Here is a 16541-nt window from a genome sequence, read left to right as displayed (position 1 = left end):
TAGAGACAGGTGCATGCCAATGTTCACAAAACAATGGGAAGTTGGTTATTGTAGTTTGGCTGATTTGGCCCACTTAGCAACACAGCCAGCACTTGGAGCTGCAGCAGAGGCTGTGACATACAACTCATGGAGGCTGTTAAGGTACTTTAAAACCTTTAGCGCCCGATTGCTGCAATTTGCGTCAAAATTCACACTCCTTCTCTGAGTTATAACTCAGTCAAATCTGAACACAGACATGATACACATGTCAATGTAACTTACACTTTTCGAGGATATCATTATCCTCGATATCCATCGCAAACCAACATCCATATATTTGCTTTTTTCCCCCTTCAATAATAAAGTAATCCAGTGATAGTTGTCTGTACATTCATGGATACATTGCAAACAGGAACTGCTATTAACTAATTCGGCATACTTTTAATGGTGCCAATTTGCCAAAATGTAAACAAATATACACAAAAAAAATGGGGCTCAAGTTTTAGCCCACAGCATAACTCACTGAATCCATAGCAACATTATACTTCCTGCTTATAGCCCCCAAAGCATTAAGGGAACTTTGGTTCCAAAAGTTACAGCATGAGTATCTACCAAATCGAAGTACAAAGAATAATAATAGGATTGACAAAATCCATTAATATAAACTTTTTTGATGTTGCATTATCAATATTTGTTTTGACATTAGTGAGGCTCAGAATGCCCCACCGACATGGGGGGTTGGGGGTTGTCTTGTCTGGGGTGGCCCCACAGTGTCAGACTTTGAAAACCCCTGCTTTAGTGGATACTTTGGAGGGTGCTGTTGAAGTGGAAAAAGTAAACAAGCCAAAGTTACATACTCAAATACACATTCCTGAACTGTCAACGCATTTTGTAGCAAAAGATTGTCACCGCAGGGTGTTCGTATTTCGGTGCACAGCGCAGGGTCTGCTTCAATTTGCTGTGACGGCGGATGAAGACTCTGCGAGCGACAGTCCAGTCAAGACGAAGCTTTGTGGAGAGCTGTGTGAAATTTCAGATGACATGGAGAGGCCAGGGCTGTGGACAGCTGAGAAATCCTCCTCAGGCATAAATCCTCCAGCCTTGAAATGCTGTCCACCGCTTGGCTAAGCTATAAATTCATCTTAGTGGACACTCCATTTAGTTTGTATTTTGAACATGAAAGCTCTTAATTTGTGCAAAAAAGTGGAAAATGTTATCTTTTTATCTTTTTATGGCCTTTTCGTCAACTAGACATAAAAGATGTAGTTTGTCATATTCATGTAAATGAGTTATTTTGAAATGTAATACCATTTGACATCAAAGACCAGTGGTGGAATTTACTGAGTATGTCCATTTTAAACTATTTTATACTTCTACTCCACTACATTTCAGAGGGAAATCTTGTACCTTTTACTCCATTATATTTATCAGATAGCTATTGTTACTTTGCAGATTACGATTTTACACACAAAACGTGTTGGCTTTTTAAAATGCATTGCTACAGATAATGTATAATAATATAATAATAAAGAGTCGTAATATTACACTGGCAGGAGCCATTCTGCTGCATAATGAGTACTTTTATTAAGTGGGGGAAGAAGTACTCAGATCCTCCTTTAAAATCCTACTTAAATAAAAGTACAGAAGTACTATTAGCAAACTGTACTTAAAGTATCAAAAGTAAAAGTACTTGTTCTGCAGAAAAATGGCCTCTCTGACTGACATATTATATTTGACATTATTAGACTGTTAATACTGATGCATCAATGTGTAAGCAACATTTTATTGTTGTAGTTGGTTGAGGTGGAGCTCGTTTATGTACTCGTGTATGTACTAACTATACAGTTAGTTTAGTCCAGTGGTTCCCATCCTAGGGGTCAGCTTCCCCCAAAGGGTATTTTTTGGGATATTCTCTAATTTTTCCTTTTTTTATAAAATATTGGATAATTTCACCTCTTTGGGGCATTAAACAGTAATTTAAATGAAACCATTTGATAAGTTTAGAGGAGAAATGTCTCTTTGGTGGAACTACTAACAACTCAGACATCTGAAACATAACAAGGAGCCCCAACTAGACACTACTTTTTTGTAAGGGGTCACAAACCAAAAATGTTACAAACTACTGGTTTAATGTTTAGCAATGTATAAGCTTATCATATGTCTTTATTTAATTTTATTATTTAAAATTATGTTTGTTATATATCTTATCTGCAAAGTAACTAGTGGTAGCCAGTAAAAAGTACTATTTTCCTCAGAAATGTAGTGTAGTATAGAGTAACATGTAAAATGGATATACTGAAATATAGTACCTCAAAACTGTACTTTGTTGTACAGTACTTGAGTAAATGTAATTTGATACAATCCACTTCTGTTAATACTTTAAGTACATATTGCTGATATTCTTCTACCTTTATTTTAATACGCTTTTGAATGGAGTATAATTACACTGTGGTATTGCTACTTTTAGTTAAGTAAAGAATCTGAAAACTTTTTCTACCACTCTCAAAGACCACAAGTTATTTGATATTTCCATATAAATAATAAATGTATTCTCTAAAAACCTAACAATAAACAACCTCACCTGCAGGTTTCAGCGCTGGTTGATGCTCATATTTTGCTGATCGAATGTGTCTTGAAGCATCTTCCTGCTATCTCTGGAGTGTTATATGGAGACAGGAGTTCAGGGATCCTCTGAGAGACCACAGAGACACTCCTCGGTGTGAGTTATTGTAGATAAATCCAAGTAATCAGGGCGTGCGGAAAAGAGCACTCCAGCAAAATTTAGAGAATTGAATTCAATTACGGCTAAAAAGTGTGGAAAACATTCCAAGTGTCAGGTGGTGAAATATAATTACTTTACATCAAGAACGGAGTGACACTGGCAAGTGTCCCAAAGGCAAAAGCCAGAGATACAATACTGTATGTTTTCTGTGTTTGTTCTTTTTCCCTTCGGTCCCTATGAATCCTTGCACAGTGCTCTTCAGCATTCTTGGTACATCTCCAGGTCTTTGTATGCTGCTTGTTCCCCAGGAAGCACATTCAAAATACCGGAAAATAAATTAGTTTGACTGTGCCCAGCTCCTTTTATCTGTTTCATGGTAAAAATCCAAGAGGAATGCTTCTGACACATCGGTTCTATTCCTATGTGTAATTTTTCCCAAATTCAAATTGATTAAATTGTTTGCTTTTTTTATGATTTGTCAGACTAAAATTACTTTTACCAATTATGAGTCTAATTTCATAGAAAATTATGTGTGTATATATATATGTGCATGAGTGCATACCATACTCATATTTGAATTCTGTTTACATTAATATGCTTTCCATATCCCTTGGCTGAACTTAAGACTAATGGAGGTTACTTTAATATTTATGAGGCACATCTCCCAGTATACTTGGCTCGCTGTCCTTAGTCTTATATAAAAACTACTGATATAGCACCAGACCGTTTGAAAAAACATGTCCTAATAGACTGTTTCTCTCTTTCTCCTCTCACCCTTGTAATCACCATCTGTTTGTCCATATTGTGTGATCCTCTGTTTCTGGTCCCCATGGCTCACCACCAGACGCTTCTTTTGGCCTCCTGCTTGGTGTGTTTGTGGTCTGTGGCCTGGCTCTGCTGGGCCTTCTTACATTCATCTCCTGGAAGCTGTGCTGTGTGCCTCGGCGAACTAAGGCCCATTTCCCCAGTCCACCCCTAACTCCGTCTTGTGGCCCAGAGCACCGCCCGCTCCAGCCGCCTCTCCTGCTGCCCAGTTCCCAGCAGTCACCAGTCACCATGGCGACAGAGAAGGTGAAGGACCCCATGGGCTCAATGGGTTTCCTGGAGGCAGCAGTGAAGATAAGCCGTACATCTCCCGACATCCCCACCGATGTGCAGCTCTCCATGAGGGAGCACTTTCTGCGCCGCACGCAACGCATGCAGAGGCAAACCACGGAGCCGGCTTCCTCCACTCGGTTAGTCATATACATGCATGTGTATGTAAAACTGATAACACACAAGATGTGTGTGATGTGGTTATTCATGTGTAAATATGCTTAGGGGTAAATACAAGCATGCATTCATGCAGACAGGCAGAGTTTAGAACACAATATCATGTGGTATAGAAGGTCCATTAATCCAACATGAAGTAAAGAAAAAAGCGTAAATAGGAAAAAGCCTCACTCTTACACGTGGATTTTTCAGAGAGTAGGCACCAAATACCCTTAATATATCGCTAATGAAGCTAGAAATTTACTATCTAAGCAATTTAGTATCTACAAAGTTAATTGTAAAAAAAATACTGAAGATTGTGTTGCTCTCTGCCTCAGAGGCACTTCTTTGCAGGTCATTATAGTAAGGCTAATTATATGTGATGGCTTCTTCATGAGAATTAATGGAATACAGGGGAGAAAAAAACATTTGCTGTAGCAATACTAGCAGAACTACACGTTTTCACCATGCTAATAAGTGAACATCAGTAGTCCATTCTGCTTATTATGCAGCTATCCTTTAAAAGAACATCTACTTGTCCTTGTACTAAGGTAGCAAAAATTTCCATTTAGGGTCCTGACACAGCAAACCATCGTTCACCCCTGGGTCCTCATTTGGCCCTCACTGGCATGTCACTGTGCTTTTTTGTTGTTGTTGTTTTTATTTCTTGACTTGACTTTTATCCTTGTATTTCACCTTTTATTGTATTTTCCAATTCCTCACATAAGAGACCAGACAATCCCAGTGCAAAGAAAAGCAAAACAGTCTCAGATGCAAACTGATTAGGGCATATTCCTAATCGATACTCCAAGCATGTTACAAGAGTGACAGTGGCATACAAATATAAGGGCTGCTTTCTAGGGTTGTTTTCATGCATTTTTAAAAACAATATAAATACAGGCCACTAGTTATTTCCTCTCACACAGGAAAGAACTCAGCTACGCGTAGTCTTTGATCAATTGCAACTTTAACAGATGTGAGGTGCCACAATCAGTCACTCTTTGTCAGCGCTAGTTTTGGAGGTCAGCTCGGTGTGTCTGGGCTTTTGAATCCAAAACCTCCCAGAGTTTCCCTGCTCGTCTTCACTACAGCTCTTTAACACAAACCACAAGCCATTCATTCCCTGTCACTCCTTCTTTCTTTCTTTCTTTCTTTCTTCCTGTGTTTCCTGTCCCTGCAGGCACAATTCATTCAAAAGACACCTGCCCAGGCAGATGCAGGTAGGCAGTCTTGACCTGGGAAATGACTATATGGTGGACAAAGACGAAAAGCCCACCAGCATTGGGCGCATCCAGCCAGAGCTCTACCAACAGAAGACCCTGGAATCAGAGGATTCATCCAAGAACAGCAGCAGCAAAAACTGTGGCTCAATTAACTTCTCTCTCAAGTACGACTACGAAAATGAGGCCCTCCTAGTCAACATCCTCAAGGCAGTAGACCTACCTGCCAAGGACTTATGCGGCACATCTGACCCTTATGTGAAGGTCTACCTGCTGCCCGACCGCAAGAAGTTCCAGACTCGCGTCCACCGGAAGACGCTCAACCCCACATTCAGCGAGACCTTCCAGTTCCCTGTGCCTTACGATGAGCTGGCGGTCAGGAAGCTCCATATGAGCGTCTTTGACTTTGACCGGTTTTCACGCCATGATATGATCGGGGAGGTGGTGCTGGAAAACTTGTTTGAGACATCAGACCTCTCCAGGGAGACGAACATATGGAGGGACATCCAATATGCCACTAGTGTAAGAATCTATTGGCTTTTTCTGTTTCTTCTAGAGTCAGTATCAAATGACTGATAGAGATGCTTATATTCTATGACCTATGTCTGACATAGACTGTAAGCTCAAGTACACATTACAATCTATACATATGAGTAACATTTTCAACCAGGTTCATAGCTAATGAGCACACAGAGGTCACGTCCTCTGGACATTTTCTGGAAATTTGGGGGGAGGGTTAAGCCGGGCAGACACATTAGGCCCAATTTTAGCCCAAAATTGGCCACCCCCGACTAATTTTAGAATTGGTTGTTGTTTGATGTGTAGTTGATCATGTCGACTGATTAATTGCCTTCAATCAACGTTCTGCCTGTCGGAAGATTGGATGGATTTCTGGCATGTCAGAAGCTTTGGTCGGCTGTCTTGCAGTTTGAGCAGTTCCACGGTTCGATTTTCCACATGACTGCTGTGAAAATATCCATTTTAAACTGCAGTGAGCTTATTTTAATATTAAAAGAGTAGTATTTTACATGTTGTGGTGGAAACTGCAGTCTTGACTGAGATAGAAAACTGAACTTTTCTTTTTTTCTTCTTACTTTCCGTTCAAAGTAGAATTGCACAAAGTAATGTTGCCTTTCTCTCTCTTTAGTTGTTGAGGACGGGGCCGTCTTGTTCGAAAAAGCTTTATTGCCGATGTCACTGGACAAAACCGATCTGAAGTTCCGTGGTTGCGTTCAGTGTGAGCTCCACGTTGTGGCCGGTCAGTTGATCCATACAGTGTGAGCATAGAAGTTGCAGAAAGGCCTATTAAAACGTGTAGTGTGAGTTAACACAATGTACAAAATGAATAAAAACGCAGTGTCTGCACAGCTTTAGCAACCTGCTTACATTATACAATTAAAACTTATGGTATATTATAGGCTGATTCCAGCACTTTTAGACTTAATGGGTTAAATATTTGTGGCAGTGCAATGACCACTGCAAGTAGCACTCTTGACAGTTTGGTATTTTTCTGACTTTGAAATTCGCTTTCATGTTGTATTTTGGAGCTCAGTGCGTGGGCGTACAGGGGGGAAGTTCATTCAAATATACCAGTGCAAAGCAAGTTTTTGATATTTTAGTGGAAATTTGGTCTAAGACATTGTGCTGAGAATAGACATCAAAGACACCAGGTCTGTTTCTGCGGCAAAGTCACTCCGTTGCGTTACCAGAATGACTGGCAATTGGCTCTTTATTAGTGTGTAGGCTACGGTCACTTTCTAACATCAAGTGTATTGAAAGGCTGGCTGGCTGTTTGGGGCTTACCTCAAGATCAGCAGCTAGCACAAGCACAGGCCCAGGCCCGCAGTAGCCATCCCAAGCAGTGTTTATCAAGACTTCTTGTTCTAGTTTTATTGTTTGTGGTTAGGGATGGGGATCGAGACCCGGTTCTACAAGGACCCGGTTCAAAATTTCTCAAAACCTGAAATCAATAAGGTCCGAGCTTATCGATATTACTATATGTGGGTCCTATAACGTAACGTTATGTCTCGTGAGACCAGTCATGTCAAATCACTGGTGCACAAACGTACATCGATTCAATTCAATAAAATTTTATTTATATAGCACCAATTCATAACAGAAGTTATCACATTGCACTTTTCCTATTGAGCAGGTCTAGACCATACTCTTTATAATATTATTTACAGAGACCCAGCGAATCCCACCATGAGCAAGCATTTGGCGACAGTGGCAAGAAAAAACTTCCTTTAAGAGGCAGAAACCTTGGGCAGAACCAGACTCAATGGTGGGCGGCCATCCGCCGCTGCCGTGTTAGGTTTTGAGAGAGAGAGAGAGAGAGAGAGAGGTTGAGAGAGAGTATAATAAAGTATAATAAAGTTTTTGAATTGAATTGAATTGCCTGCCAACTGCCGTTAAACTGAACAAAGAAGAATTGAATTGCCTCACTCATTCACTTCATTTCTCATTTGGTCAATTGGTTGCTTGCTAGGATGGCTGAATGTGCAAAGTGGTCACAGGCTTGGCTACATTTCAGTAAAGCCAAAGTTAATTTCTTGTAAGGTCTTTGAGTCGGAACACTGCCAACTCCGGCTGCCGTTGCAGGACAATCCTCCTCCTCAACCCAAGTTATGCATGGTGCGCGCATCCCAACTTCCCCCAACTACTCCTCAACCCGTTCGTTGACAATAATAATCCAATTGATAATAATCCAAAAATATGCGATCTCTTAAAGTGATAGTACAGACATTAACCAACACTTTAGTGTGAAAACAAAGTAGTTCTTGAAACATAAAACAGTTTCATGTGTTTAGCATTCGCCATCTTCATTCATTTAGATGGTGGTCAAAAAACAAGTAGGCAAACAGGTGCAGGCTCTTTCTCAGACCAACAGTAGCTCAACAAAGTCAACACTCCAATGCTGCTACGCAAGTGCACTGAATAGACCTGGGTCTTAATTGATAAGCCCCACCCACTACCAGCTAGTCAAAAGAACAAAATCTCATTTGTTAAGCGGTTGTTGTCAAGCTTCACTGTGATTTGCCCAGCTGTTTCCGAGCGATGAGACCAGTGATGTGCCCGGCTGAGAGTGTATTTATGAATCGCCACACCCTCCGATCTATATTCAACCTCAACTAGACCTTTTGCACTTTGTGCCACTGCACATACATGAGCAGGTGCGCTTGGAGATGCCCACACAGTCTGTGCGCCCAAGACCTACCACTTTGCGCTTGTGCTATTAAAATAGGGTAAGAGTTGCATTGAGGGAATTAAAATTCTGGCTATACTCCTGTAATGTGAATGAATTGACTAGAAATAACAGCAAATGCATTATTAAGAATCAGATACATAGTTCAGTGACTATTTTGTTTTTGTAGATTCTACAAAAACAAAATAGTCACTCATGAAACTACATAAATGGACTTGTTGTAGTCACAAGGTGTTAACATCACAAACATTAAAGGATATTTCTGACTCACTGCCTAGTCATGCAATTATTTTTCTGTTGGCTTTGTTACTTGTTGATGATGTCCAGAGGCCATTTTCAGGAATTAAGTGTTCCTTGTCTCTGGCACCATGTGAGGCACCTTAGAGCCCTTGTCACTTTATCACCTTCACAAAGCCCTTATATCTGACAGTTTCCCCTCTCTAGTTGTTGAACTTGAGCTTCTTCAAGGTTTTGTTCAATAATCTCAACGTTATTGCTTAGAAGGCAGAAAAGCAGGCGGCCCTCTCCTTGGCACACAAACTTTATTGAACAACCAAATGATTTTATGACAAAACCCTTGCTCACATTAAATCCAAGATTGGCAACATAAAGAATGCACAGATGGGAGGGTTCAGTGGAAACAAAAAGCAAACATGAAGTGGTGTGTAATGCAAGTCTTGGGTAAGATAAATACACTGTGCAGCTTAATGAGTGGAAGAGATGCCAGTACTGAGCAGAGGGAGGAAGGGTGGAAGAGAAGAGCCAGCAGCTTTCCTCAGTTCATAGATCAAGGAGAGGTATTCATCAATAATATCAACATAACTAAGATAGAAGAGTCTGGAGGAGATACTTATTGACTTAGACTATTCCTCATGTGTGTTCAATCTGAATAAACTATTTTTGGAAGGTTTTTACATGCTAATCAGTGGCATGAATGGAAGAAATTATTTATCATGTGGTACATGACTAATAAGTAATTGACTTGACAGTGGATTTTTAAAGCAGAGTAAGAGTCTACAGCCATGCTAGCAGCTCTGTGACTTTCACAGTGGTGCTATAGCAAAATTTCTTGGCAGTTCATCCAATAGTTCTCGTGACATTTCACTCAAAACCACAAATGGTCGCTGTCTTGGTTTAGCGTGTTAGCATGCTAATATTGGCTAATCAGCACTAAACACAAAGTACAGCTGAGGCTGATGGGAATGTCATTTTGCAAGCAGTCAAGTCATAAACAAAAGTACTGGACAAATATATATTTTGACCCGATGATTGCGCTAGATGAAGAGTTAAGGGCTCACCAGGTTTATTACAATTCATCCTGAGGGAAACATGATCATCCACGTACCAAATTTCATGGCAAGTTGTTGAGCTATTTCACTAAAAGCCAAAAATGTCAACCTCATGGTGGAGCTAGAGAAAAAGTCAGGGGATCACCAAAATCATTAGGATGCACTCTTCTTGGAACCATGAATGTCTGTACAAACATTTGTGCCAATCCATCTTGTAGATAGTAAGATATTTCACTGGATACGTGCCAAAGTTGCCAAAGTCAATATGCTTCATCCTCTGGGGACCATCAATGTCTGTACAACATTTCACGGCAATCCATCAAATAGTCGTTGTATTAGATATTTCAGTCTGGACCAAAGTGGTGGACTGACCTAATGACCAATCAACAGACTGACATTGCCGTCCCGTGAGCCTTGCCGCTAGTGTGGCTAAAAAATGATTAATGCAGTAGCCTACACATGATACTGACTGGCACCAAAACAGCCTGTGTTTCTACAAGGACAATCAAAGTGTCACTTCATGCTTTTACAACACTTGACATTTCTGCTGTGCTCTCACATTAAGGCTGAACCTTCACACCCTTCAAACGAAATCCCTTACTGGCTCAGCAGAGAAAGCCAAATCGCAGCTGTATGTGTGAAGAGACGTTAAGACTGCAGCACTCAGACAGACGTGTTGAGATTTGCCAATCAGTGGGGTTCTCACCAAGCTCATTCAGAGAGATTAGAAGTCTGTGCGACCTTAATACTGTTTATAGGATGGGGCTAAGAAGTCACATGAGGCAGATAACAGGACTCTCATTAGCTCAGTATCACACAGGACTGTTTCTACACAAGTGAAAGCTAATATTTTAGTGGGTGGGCAGGCCATGGTTGGAAAGTTTTGTCTCAAAAGTAATTAAGAGTATAGAAAACATTCTTACATCTTGGTGATACAAGTCTCTAAAAAAACTTTTTCTAAGACTCATTCACTCTTCACTGATTATGCAGGTAATTGGACTACATTATGTTTATGTTACCGAGCTGTAAATTTGATGTCTTCTCTGTTTTGTTTAAAGTTACTGTCTTGAGTGATGATGATCATCGGGAAATGTGATCAGAACTTATGTTTTTTGATTATGTAATGAAAACTGCAGTGAGAATAATGAAATTCACTGTTTGGCAAATGCATCATAGAGTTGATGGGGAGGTCAGCCATAATTTCAGAATTAAACAAAATTGTTTCAAGGAGATACTGACAACTTCAAGGACTTGAAGTGAAGCCCAGTTGTTCACTTTCCTTTTCTCACTTTAATAGCTCCATTCTGTTGGTGGTAACATCTGTGGCCTTTTTACTTTTCTTGTCCACGGGTGTATCAGGGTAATTATAGTTTCCATAATTTAAGTGAAATTGCATTTGTTTGTCTACTACAGCATACACTGACAAATAGCAAGCTGTCTTGACAGTGCTGACCTTTGAGGAAATGGAGAATCCAAAATGGGGGAAGCTATCGTAGCTTATTAACTGTGTTGCACAATCTACTTTTATATAATCTCCTTTGTCGAAGCATGAAGTGCTTCACACTGTTGTTGTGATGTTAGCTATAGTAGCAGGAGAGTTGTGAGTATCTCTATCTGGAGCTCTTTTGCTGGCTCTGGGAAACGGTCTCATCCTCTCTGGCTGTTAGCTTCGCAGCAGCAACTGTAGCGACAGTTTGCTAACCCATAACCTAGCTAAGCTAACCCACAACCTAGCTTGCTAGCATTACTTAATGAACTTGTTGTTCACTCTATATCATGGCATTTGTCATGGTATTGGATTTCTCCATAATCGTATACCCCACCTTTAATACAATGAAATGATATCCAATCCTCTACCACTTTCAGGTGTGACCAGGCCTTTAGAGGTGCTGGTGTATTGAACTTTGGACAGAGCCAGGCTACTTGTTTTCCCCCAGCTTTTACTCTCTATGCTAATCATCTCCTGGCTGTATACTTAACGCACAGACATGAAAGTGGTGTCAATCTTTTTATCTAAATCAATGCAAGAAAGCATATTATCCTAAAATGTCAAACTATTAATTTAAAAAGGTCGACCTTGTGATTTTTATGGTACAAAATGACAACAATACAACTCATTCACTAACCTGCACTGTGCTTTACTACAAATATTTTCCCGTTCTCCTTTAACACAACTCACAATACGCCTGCATCCCTCTTGTACCTGATCTAAAAACAATGCGGCAGTTACCAAACAACAGGCTCATAATGCAATTCTTTTTCAAGCCAAAATTGCAAAAAGAGAAGTTGCATTGTTTTGCATCATATTACCTTTTTTATATGCCTTTATGTGTAATCTGTGCTTTAATTAACTAGTTTAATAGTCCCGATTTTGAGAATCTGATTTTATTACTTATGGGACCAAGGGGCCACCATAAACTTTGCAATTTCATGATTAAGGTTAGGTTAAGAAGAATAACAAATAACCCAGTAATACATTATTTTTATTTGTGTTTTATTATTTTACTTTTTTTTTTTTTTTTTTTCGTCTACACTAGCGGTTACAAAGAGCAGACTATAAATGAAATATAGCATTGGTCCCAGAAACAAACCTTGAGAATGAGACACTACACTTATTGTACATCACTCTGGATCAAGGCATCAGTGTTGAATGTAAATATGAAAGTGAAATAAATGTTTTGCTTGTGTGTGTGTTCCCACAGGAAAGCGTTGACCTTGGGGAGATCATGTTCTCACTATGCTACCTGCCCACTGCAGGCAGACTCACACTTACTGTCATCAAGTGCAGGAACCTCAAGGCCATGGACATCACTGGATACTCAGGTGTGTTGTGTGTGTTTGTGTGATTCACTTACAGCTGCAATGGCTTAAAATGAATGATCCCGCTTTGAAAATCCAATTGTAAGCATGTCAGATAAAGTGAACAAACAGTGGCCATCTATACAGCTGCGTTCTGTTTATTTCAGCAGTTATTAATATTCAACACTTGCAATATTAAGATATTGTCAGCAAATAGTTGCAGGCGGTCTGTTTATTTTAATAGACTGCTGTTCCACTTTTCCATTCCATGTTTCCCTACAATAATGATATCACTTGTAAAATGTGACATTTATTGTGCATTAAATGCCAGGGTTCAGGTGTAATTCGGAGTGGATGTGGCATTTTTCCTCCCATGTTTAATGACATTTCACGATTTTAATCCCCAGAGTTTTTAGGGGTTTAGCTGTCTACCATTATTTCAGTCTGTGCATCGTAAACCCGTAGCTATCAAATTGTGCCTTCAAGCACATTGGGCTGCAAAGCAAGCACTCTTGTTTGTCATTTATAGAATTAGGGCAGCTTACATCTGACTAAAACGTGGCATAATGGATCATACGAGACGATTTGCTACTGATGGATGAAGATTGAAATCAGCATTCATTGGGAAGCTTTCTCGGTCATGCTGTTTAAGCTATCTATGGCCCCTCGTCCTCTATGTTTACACAAGGTGTTGACTCATCTACTTTTATGCACATTACTGATGCCAGATCCTCCAGGGTTGCTTTCATGCTTAAGTAGAAACAAAAAAACACACACACACACTGAGTGATGAAATAGGCCATTGATGGCTCTATCTTCACAGACATCTTTGAAGATATTTTAGCAGTCAAGGCAAACATTGTAAAAGTTCTGCTCTCTTTTAATAATCCCAGAAGGCTGATCTTCATTCTAATTATTGCTCTGGCAGTTTCCTAAACAAGATGGGTAACGTGGAGCGCGGCCAAACAGTTATGATATTTAATTATCAGCAGTTCCTGTTTAGATAAAGTCACTTTTTTCCTGTCACTGTTCTTCCTCTTTTCCTCTCACCGATTAGATCCCTACGTCAAAGTGTCGCTCATATGTGACGGGAGACGTTTGAAAAAGAAGAAGACAAGCATAAAAAAGAACACGCTGAATCCCACCTACAATGAGGCCATCATCTTTGACATCCCACCAGACAGTATGGACCACGTCAGCCTGCACATCTCTGTCATGGACTACGATTTGTACGTACAAACCAAACATCTAATTTAGCATCACGTCTGAGCGTGCTAGAAACCAACAGATCAGGACAATTAATAAAATGTTAAAGTCTTGTATTTCGCTTGATGTTACTGTCTGCTTTCAAATTCATCTGCTGAAGAGGGAAAGCTTCTGTACTCAGCTTAAATCTGAGTTTAAAACATGTAAATAAAGAGCATTATTTTTGTTTGATTTTGTTTGGAGCCAATCGTGGTCCAGTATGCAACTTACACAAGTGTGAAACCTCCAGTGCACATTCACTGAGAATGGACTTTTCAGTGAAGTTTGTCTAGTATTAAACTTTTAAAATGATGAATATTTAGATATTTATAAATTCTGGATTTTTCAATGAGGCAGAAGGAGTAGATGTAATTTTAAGACTTTCGAACTAGTTAATTTTTTGTGGAAAAACCATATCATATCGGACACAAATTGTTATTGAAAGCCAAGTATTTTTATATGTCTGGAGGGGATCTTTAATTTAAAAAAAAAAAGATGATTGATTATTCCTCATTTTCAAATTAGTCAGTTGAATTGTAGTTCTTCAGAAAAAAATGTAGTTCTTCCCTTCCCCCGGGAAAAAGTATTAAAGGTCAGTCTTTTTTCACTGTGTAGTATAAAAGGAGCAGAAGCCTAGCTAGCAGAAACCTAGCCTCTTTTCTTTACTGTCTGCTCGTATAGGATTACATCAGGTTGTGCTCATAATCTAGGGATTATGTCAAGAAAAAAAAAAGCTTTCATTTACACTTCAGACATTGTTAATGGAGCAAAGATCTCCTTTGATGACCTTCCAGCGATGAGTCAATTCTAGAGTCACAGAGACAGCTGCAGATTCACTGTATCAATCGGCAGGACATCCAGATTCAGATTTGTGTCTCCTTTCATTACAACGCCCTTCTTGCAATTATAAACAACAATTTGATGTATGAGATGTCGTGTCAGGTTAAGTCAGATGTATTTATACAGTACGTGTGTGTCCCCACAGGGTAGGTCACAATGAGATCATTGGTGTGATGAGGGTTGGATGCCATGCTGAGGGACTTGGCAGGGACCACTGGAATGAAATGCTGGCTTACCCACGCAAGCCCATTGCACACTGGCACCCCCTGCTGGAGTCTAAGAAATCTGAGAAGGAGGTTAGTTTGCCTGGAGTCATTTTTAAAGGATTATTCTGTACGTGTTCATCATTTAGGATGGAAGGAATCTGGGGCTTAGCTGGTAATTCTCGGCTCCCACAGTTCGTACTATCTGCTGTAGGGCAGAGGTTTCAAACTGTGAGGAGAGTTTCAAAGATACTGCATGAGGTTAAAGGGACAGGTGCGTGCAGGCCCGCTTGCCAACACTGTCAACGGTTACAGCAGTAGCAGTGGCTGACAAACAGCTTATGGAGACAATTAAGGTACTTGCATGAAAAATATGATTCCTTCACGGACACGTGTCTATCGTTTTTCCAACCGCCTTTAGACGAAACCACGCCCTCTTGCGTATGACGAAAGCCACGACGGCTGCGTTCCCCTGGAAACCGTGCTCATGCGGGTCCCGCGAAATATGACAGCTACAGTAGCTTGGGAAATAACGCTCTGTGACGATTACAGCTACGCAAAGCTGAGGTAATTGATCTGTTAATGTTAATTCGCCACGGTTTTAAGTTAGAAGAATATACTAGCAAACAATATCTAATAGTCTAACGTTAATTCTTGCTTCTCATACACATTTTTTACAGCCTGCAAGATGTCCGAGCAGGTAGCTGAATTACATCCCTTCAGTTGCTGTCATGCCAATAAGTTAACATTATTAAAGGCCTTTGAACTGACTGCATTCCAATAAGCTAAGAAGATACAAGATAGAATTATTGATCATTTTACAACACAGGGTTGTATAACGAGATTTTGATTGTAGTTCCCTTGGGAAAACAAATGTTATGTACAAAAATTATATACAGTAGATTAGTGAATATATAATAAGTCATAGAAAGAAAGGAGGAAACTTCCTGTCACTTTAACAGCTAGCTATATAGGCTAAAGTTATTGTTACCATGAAGAAATGTCTCACCTGCCAGTTTCTAAATGATAAGCTAGTAATACACATACCTGTGTGCTTGACCAAATTCAGTTCCCCATATCGCCATTTTCCAAGCCACATACTTCGCGAGGCCCGCGTGAGCGCGGTTTCCATGGGAACGCAGCCGTCGAGGCCTTCCTCATACAGAAGCGGGCTGGTTTCATCTAAAGTAGGTTGGGAAAACGACAGACGCTTCACGGACTCAAATCTGAACACACGGACATGATACACATATTTTTATAATTAGTGTGACTTACTCTTTCTGAGGATATCGTTATCTCGGGAATGTCCATCGCGAATAAACGTCCATAAATCCGCTTAGAAAAAAAAAAAAAAAAAAGACGCTCCTTATGAGTCCAGAATTTGCCTTAAAAACATCACGTCTTCAAGTTTTCTTCAGTAAAAAAGTAATCCAGTTATGGTTGTCTGTACATTTGCAAGCAGGGTCTGCTAAGAGCTACTTCGGTATACTTTTAATAGGGCCAAATGTACATAGTTATCTAGGCTTAACTCATTGAATCCATGGCAACATACTTCCTGTTTACATCCCCCGAAGCATTATGGGAATTGTGCGTCCAAAACGTAGAGCATTGTTATCCTAATAATTATGAATTAATAATAGGAGTGACAAAATCCATTAATATGAACTTTTTGTGTTGCACAATCAATATTTTTTAACATTGCTAAGGCTCAGAATGTCCCAGCAACATCATTCTTATATTTTATTGTATTTTTTTTTATTATATATTTTTTTCTTTAAACACATGACA

The 16541-nt window shown here is 39.8% G+C and overlaps 1 protein-coding gene across 3 annotated transcripts in view; it reads left to right on the top strand.

The window, feature by feature from the left end:
• The window catches only part of syt6a (synaptotagmin VIa), a 59527-nt gene that overhangs the window by 40569 nt on the left and 2417 nt on the right, over nt 1-16541 (top strand). Inside the window, exons 1-6 of one of the 3 annotated variants that reach the window (XM_044211681.1) lie at nt 2565-2698; nt 3546-3936; nt 5133-5694; nt 12369-12489; nt 13523-13694; nt 14696-14846. In XM_044211681.1, the coding sequence (XP_044067616.1) occupies nt 2605-2698; nt 3546-3936; nt 5133-5694; nt 12369-12489; nt 13523-13694; nt 14696-14846 (1491 nt within the window). In that variant the 5' untranslated portion in view covers nt 2565-2604. Of the gene's footprint in view, nt 1-2564; nt 2699-3545; nt 3937-5132; nt 5695-12368; nt 12490-13522; nt 13695-14695; nt 14847-16541 lie in introns of those variants that run through there. The other 2 variants (XM_044211680.1, XM_044211682.1) reach the window with 2 other exon arrangements.

Source organism: Siniperca chuatsi, linkage group LG10 (genome assembly GCF_020085105.1).
Source record: "Siniperca chuatsi isolate FFG_IHB_CAS linkage group LG10, ASM2008510v1, whole genome shotgun sequence".
Lineage (NCBI taxonomy): Eukaryota > Metazoa > Chordata > Actinopteri > Centrarchiformes > Sinipercidae > Siniperca > Siniperca chuatsi.
Note: the sequence above shows the minus strand (reverse complement) of the source record. Positions and strands in the feature narration are given on the sequence as shown.